General features: G+C 67.0%; 1 protein-coding gene across 1 annotated transcript; it reads right to left on the bottom strand.

Moving 5' to 3' along the window:
* Window positions 1-1044: 1044 nt before the first annotated feature.
* On the bottom strand, window positions 1045-5140 carry LOC116959041 (gap junction gamma-1 protein-like). The gene is given in 7 exon segments (XM_042784407.1): window positions 1045-1172; window positions 1644-1676; window positions 1679-1766; window positions 1768-1825; window positions 1827-1962; window positions 1965-2824; window positions 5056-5140. Coding segments are annotated over 6 exon segments (1278 nt in total). The 5' UTR covers window positions 2800-2824; window positions 5056-5140.
* Between the last annotated feature and the right edge of the window lie 1892 nt (window positions 5141-7032).

The raw sequence follows: 7032 nt of genomic DNA on the forward strand, positions 1-7032 counted from the left end.
CCGTGTGGGCTTTTGGCTGGAGGAGGGAGGCAATGGGCAAGAGCTGCAAGAGGGATTCAGCTCAGACTTGGGGTCCCAGAGAGGGGACTGGGGTGTGCTGGCCAAAATCGGTAAAGTGTGGCTGGGTCTGATCCGGCCCCGGGGCTGGGGAGAGCAGGGAAGGGCAGCATCACTTCTGCTCATGGCTGCAGCGGGATGGGGAGACACGGGGGCAGCAGCGGGATGGGGAGACACGGGGAACCCCCTCGCTGGGCCCCTCGCCAGGGGCAGGACCGCACAGGAACACGGCCGGAGCAGTCCTGCTGCTCGGCCAGGCCGATGGAGGCTGCCCCGGCTGCAGCCGCCTCCGCACGGGCAGGAACGACTGAGTCACCCCGGGGCGAGCGGGGAGGTCCCAGGGCGGGCGAGTGGCCCTGCCCGCCCCAGCCCAGCTGCGCAGGATTCCCTTCCCACCCCTTCCTCCCGAAGGACCGGGTGCAGCAGTTCAGTACAAAACGTCTCCAGCCTTTACTAATATAGATATAAAAAAAAAAAAAAAAAAAAAAAATAGAAAAAAAAAGAGAAAACAGAGTGACAATCATTTTCTGAGTAAAAAACAATGCTACAAATATCCCCGTGTGACCCAGGCTGAGATGATGAGAAATGCCCCACTGGCTCCCAGCTGAGCCCCGCTCGGGGCACTGTGCCCCCCCCCCACCCCAAGCCACAGGACCAGGGTCTGGCCCCACGCAGGGGGTCCTGGCCCCACGGCCGGAGTGGGAGGGGATAGGCTTTGGTCCAAGGGCGGCCGGCCGGCCGGGAGCAGGGCAGAGGGAGCAGGAAGGACAGCCCCTGCCCTCTGCACAGACATTTCCGAGCAGGCCAGCCCCGCGGCTTGCGACCCGTGCCAGGATGCTGCGCAGCACGGCCCCCCCCCAGCCGCACCGGCACTTTCTGGCAGCGGCGCCGCCAGGACCCCTTCCCATCCCCCTCCAAGCGCAACGCCAGCCCAGCGCCCGGCCCCGGGGTTTGGCCCAGCCAGCCGGACCCCCGGGCTTGGCTCCCCTAAACCCCCACGCCGCGGGGGGCAATACCGGCATCGCCAGCATGGCCCGACAATGTACAGCACCGGCCGGCGCAGCGGCGGGTGGCGGTGGGCACGGGAGGGCACGGGGAGGTGTGAGGAGAAGATGCTGTGGGAAATGGGTGTGGGAGGAGGAAAAAGGGGTGAAATAGGAGACGAGGGGGGACGCAGACCCAGAGCAGAGGTCGGGAGTGGAGTATAAAAATGCCAGGGTGCACACGCTGACCAGTTTATAAAAAATGTATAAAAATAAGATATTCCCTTTTTGAAAATTAAGTAGGAATGTCCCCCCAAAGGCCCCCATCCCTGCTGCCACCCACCCGGACAGGGCTGCCCGGCCAGCCCCGCCGAGCAGGCGTGCGGCACCCTCTGCCCCGCGCTCCCGGCAGGCTGCCTGTCCCACGGTGGCGGCGGCAGCCGCGCCGGCACACACCGCCGCCATCCCCGGTGGCACTCCCAGCCCTGCGGGGAGCAAGAGTCAGGTTAGCACCCGCCCCGGGGGGGGGGGGGGGAGCCCAGGGGCAGCCCCTCCATCGCCCCCACCCCAGCCGGCCGGATCCGTCCCCCCTCCCCGGCTCACCCGTGGTCCTCTCGCAGGCAGCGGTCCCCTTTCGTGGGCGAGGTTGAGGCGGTTCTGCTCGGCGGCGATGCCGTTGGCCTCGGGGCTGCTGCTGCGGGCAGGGCTGGGGGGCCGCGGGGGGGGGGGGCTGGAGGTGGAAGGCCACCTCCAGGTGCTCCTGGGCCAGGCGTAGGTGCTCGCGCCCCGGCCAGGGCGAAGCACCCGGCTGCCGCCACCTGGGCCAGGCTCTCCCGGTAGTCCAGCTTGCCATCGGGCAGCGGAGCTCGCGGCAGCTCCTTTTTCAGCGAGTGGTAGGTGGGGGGTGCACTGGGGGCTTTGTGGGGTACTGTGGCGCGGGGCTACCGCCAACCGGGAGCGGGGGGCCATCGGGCTGGCTCAGGGCATCCCGGATGCGCCCCACGCCGAGGTGCACGAGCTCGCAGAGGTTGAGGAAGAGGCAGAGCCCGCTGACGGCGTACATGACGAGGAGGAAGATGGTCTTCTCGGTGGGGCGGGAGACAAAGCAGTCGACGGTGTGCGGGCAGGGGCTGCGGCTGCAGACGTAGGAGGGGCTCACCTCGAAGCGGTACAGCAGGTACTGCCCAAAGAGGAAAGCCGTCTCCAGCAGCGAGCGGCACAGCAAGTGCAGGACGTAGGCGCGCATCAGCCCGTCCTGCTTGATGCGGCGCCGGCCGTCATGCTTCTCCCCGCCCTCCGGGCTCTTCTCCTTCTCCACCTCGATCTCCTCAAAGATCATGGGGTCTTCTTCATTATCGTCCTCCGCCTCCTCGTAGTCCCGCCCGGCTCCCCGGCGCACTACTGGCATGCGTGCCTGCCGGGCTGCCGGTGCCCGGCGCCGCAAGGACTCGGGCATGCGGGCGATGCGGTGCATGGCGAAGCCCAGGTAGAGGACCGACGGTGTGGCCACCATGATGATCTGGAAGATCCAGAAGCGGACGTGGGAGAGCGGGGCGAAGGCGTCGTAGCAGACGTTCTCACAGCCTGGCTGCTGCGTGTTGCAGACGAACTTGCTCTGCTCGTCGTAGTAGATGGACTCGCCCCCCACGGCCGTCAGCACGATGCGGAAGACGATGAGGACGGTCAGCCAGATCTTGCCCACAAAGGTCGAGTGGTTGTTGATCTCCTCCAGGAGCCGCGTGAGGAAACTCCAGCTCATCCTGACCAGGCAGTTGGCTCAAACCCTGCAGGGAAGGGACAGGCAAACAGGCACTGAGCAAATCCGCTTGCACCTCAGTGGGTCTCCCCGAACCACCAGCTGCCACCCCAGCTCTGCCCCTCTCACTCTCCCAGCGCCGATGTTCCTTCCCTTATACACAGGTCCACAAACACAGCCCTGCGTGGGCAGCCATCTCCCCAAAACCACATCCCCTGCCCAGCGCCACTTCCCCACGCCCCTGCATCCTGCTCCTACCCCCCTGCCCGCCGGGTGGGCAGGGGGGACCCGGGGAGCAGGGAAAAGGCTGGGATGTCCCCATTCCCTGCCAGACACATCTCGGGGAAAAGTCAGCACAGCCACGGCCAGGGTAAACACAGCAGCACGGGGCAGCGCTGGCTGGGGAGGACGAGGGGACAGGCTGGGGACAGAACCGCCTCCTCCGCCCCTGGTGCTGCGGCACCTGTTTGCCACCTGGTCCTGGGCAGGACCCCAACCAGCGCCGCACCCTGCGCCAGCACCCACACCCTCCCAACGCACGGCAGCCCCTCTGCCCCGCTGCAGCTGCCAGCCTCCAGCCACGGTCGAGGGGGCTCACCTGAGCCAGCATCCCCCACCACATGCTCACAAGCCAGGCCCTCTGCGCCCCACCAAGCTCTCCGTCAAGGGCCAGCAGAGATGTGGCATCACTCTGCCCCACCAAACCTCCGTGCTGTGCCCTCCCTCCTGTGGGACCCCCACCCCCCAATCCTCACGAGCCCCCGAAACCCACGGTGGCTGGCGCTCAGAGCACCCTGCAGCCTGACGGCAAGGGCTGCCGCAGGGAGCAGAGCAGGAGAGCGATGATGAGGTGCAGTGTGGGGTGGCCAAGGAATTGCATAAAGTCCTGGCGAAGCAGCTGACACCGGAGGTCAGGCAGGAAATTACGAGGACTGAGCCACAGCTCCTGGCAAAAGGAGAAGACACAAGAGGAGATACTCCACCGCCACCCCCAGTTTCGGCGGTTTGTGCATGGGCTGATGAAAGGGCTGCACGTGGTGGGCTGCCTGGGATGAGCAGACGGGACGTGTCCCCATAGAGCCCCTAGCCTCCCCGACGCTCCTGCCAGCCCCATCCCATCGCCTCCGGCCAGGGCACGTCCATAAGCTCCTGCTGCACTCACACCACTATTGCCCAGAATAAGAGGATCTTTTTGGCTTAGCTCAGCCTGCCTCCCGAGCAACCTCGCCTAAACAGAAAAACCTCTTCAGCACAAGCACCCATGCGGGGAGCACGCTCTCGCTGGTGGCCTGGTGCTTGGCAGATCCTGCTGAGCTGCGGGAGTTGGCATGGGCTGGCACCAAGGACCCAAACCCAGCCCATCAGGGCCACCATCCTCCTCTGGCCAAGGACCCTGCCAGGTCTCGCTGCTGTCCCATCTCTCCAGTACAAGGTCCTCTCCCCCACCACCTCACTGGAAGGAGGATGCTTTGTGTCTGCCGTTAGCCCTTGCCTGGCAGCAGCAGGCCACCCTGGCCCTCGGGTGAGCGGCTGGGGCAGGGGACAAGCCGAGGGGAGCAAGCAGGAGGGCAGCCCTGGGGAGCTGGCAAGGCCAGGGAAAGCGAAAGCACACACGTGGGCACTGCCGTGGTGGCCAAGGAGAGGTGACACACGGACGGATGGCAGCGTGGGTCAGGACGTGCAGTGGGCATGGCTGGAGCGGAACAGAGCTCCCCACACCCTTTCCCCCTGCGTGGTGCAGGGCCCCCCCTGGAGCAGGTAGCCAGGGCCCAGCTCTCTGCTGAAAGGGACAAGCCACCCACCACCTCCCGGCCACGCCATGCGTCAGGACGAGCACCACGTGCCTTGGCCAAAATCAGGACAGCCAGGCCTTACACCCACACCCCCAGCCCTACCAACTCCAGGGGCCCCTGCCCCAGCCTGCCCTTCCCAGTGACCCCATCTCCCCAGCCCACACCGGGGCCCCCTGCACCCCACCCTGGGACTCGCCAGCCCCCGCCTGCCCAGAGCTCCCCATCCCACTGACCACCCCTGACAACCTGGGGACCCCAAGCCTTCCCGGGGTCCCCTGCCCCACCGCCGCCAGCCCACCCGGGACCTCCAGCCCCGCTGATCCCTGCCTACCCGCGAACCTCGGCCCCCCCCACCTCCCCGTCCGCAGCTCACGCCTGGACCTCCCGTCCACGCCACCCCCCAGCCCCCCCGGGGTATCGCCGTCTGCCCCAGGGCCCCCCCCCCACGCCGCCCAGCCCCACTCACGGCGCGCCGGGACGAGCGGCTCCCGACGGCGGCGGCGGACAAAGCGGTGGGGCTGCGCGCCGCCGCCTCCCGCCGAACAAAGGGGCCCGGGGCCGCCCCGCCCCGCGCCCGCCCGCCGGTGCGCACCGACCGCCCCGCACCGACCGGCGGCCGCTCCGCTCCGCCCCGCCCCGGCCCGTCCCGGCCGGTGACTCAGCCTCCGGGCGGGTCGCTGCCGCCCCCGGCCCCGGCTCTGGCCCCTTCCCCGGGGGCCGCGGGTAGGGGCCGGGGCCGGCCTCGGCCCAAAGTCGCCCGAGCAGCGAGTCTGTCGGTGACATCAGCCCCGCCAAACCCCGCTTGCCGGGCAGCCGCCCGCCCCGTCGCCCGGAGGCTGCTCCCAGCCCCCGGTGGGCCGGCTGCCCCCCCTCCGCCCTCTGCACCCCCGGGAGCTCGTTGGCTCCTGGGCCCCCGGTCCCGCCGAGGGGCGAGGCTGAGGCTGCGGGGAAACGCTTGAGAGCGTCGCGGCGGCGGCAGCCCCGGGTCAGCAACGCTTTTGGAAGGAGCACCGGTGAGCCTGGCCGCAGGGGAGAGGGGGGTGCCAGCGCTCCAGCCACGAGCCTCCTGCACGACAACCTCCTGCCCCCCCATAACACCAAATTCTTCCTCTCTCTGTGAAGAGGGAATGGAAGAAAGATACCTGGTGTCACCATGGGAAAGGCCGGGGGGACATGGAGCAAAACGTGCCTGTATGGTGAGAATGGGCTTCACACCTTTTGAAGCTCGTGCTGCTTCTCGTGCCCCAGGCCAGGTCCCTGCAGCAGGGCCAGGCTGAGCACGCAGCCCCTCCAGATGTGGAGTCCCCACTGCTCATCCTGGGGGATGGCACTCCTCTCCCAAGGCCAGAGCAACGGCAGCAGTGGCTTCGAGTCCCCACTCTGGAGCTGTGAGCTGTCCCTCTGCCACAGCACCCCGGCCACTCACTTTCTGCGCTGCTAAAATTGGCTCGGGGTGGGGGGGTTTGTCAGGGCTGAGTCCCCATGCTGAGCCAGCCACACCCGTGACAGCCAGGGCAGAGCACCCTGTCCTCGTTCCCTTGTGTGGGGACAAGAAGGGATGCTGGGCTGCCTTGCGCAACCTGAATAGTTGGGGAGGAAGCTGCGTAAGCTCGTGAAACGCTGCTTCTCCCCACCCAAACACGTGCTCCCTCCTGCAATAGGGTTTCCACGAGCTGGCACTGGTGGGTGCGGCACCTCCACCCACCTCCCACGGGCAGTGCCGGGGGGCTGGCTGCGGGAGGGCTGGGGCGAGGAGCGGGGTGGGACGCATGGCCACCGCATCGGCGTGGGTTTTGGGTTATTCTGGGCCCACTGAGTAACGGCAGCCCTGCCGCTTCCCTGCCAGTAAGAACCACCACGGCGCTGCCCCAGCACCCACACAGCCCGGGGCTTGGTGCTCTGATGCAAGAGGGCAACTGGAGCCCCCCCCGAGCAATGTGCTGCACCCCAACATGGGCACAGGTGTGTGCACAAGAGGAAGGGGGAAAGGGCCCCACTTCAGATTCCTTTGCTCGATCTTTCCCTCCCGCCCCGCTCAAGGATGGGTCCTTCCCAGGTGATGGGTTCACCCGCACGGAGAGCGAGCGACAGCAGGAGGAAGGGGATATGACCTGGCTGGCCATGGAGAAACATTTTCCACTGAATCCCGCCCCCACACACGCAACTGTGGCATTAACATTTCTGGAAGAGGAAATGCATGTTGCAGACCCAGCAACAGATGCTCTGGGAACAACCCCTGGGCACAGCCTCCATCCCAGGCCAGGAAAAACAGGCGGAGGTGGATGCAGAGAGGCAGTAAGCCGAGCACAGAAACTCAAGCTTTATGGAAGGATGCAGGGAAGTGTCCAGGTCCGGGGAGGGAGCCTGGGGCTGCAGCCGGGTGGCACCCACACTGTGGCACGGAGAGGTGGGAGCAGAGCAGGGGACTGCTGGCAGGACCTGC

This window comes from Tyto alba, unplaced genomic scaffold (genome assembly GCF_018691265.1).
Source record: "Tyto alba isolate M040663 unplaced genomic scaffold, T.alba_DEE_v4.0 Super-Scaffold_7, whole genome shotgun sequence".
NCBI classification, from domain to species: Eukaryota; Metazoa; Chordata; class Aves; order Strigiformes; family Tytonidae; genus Tyto; species Tyto alba.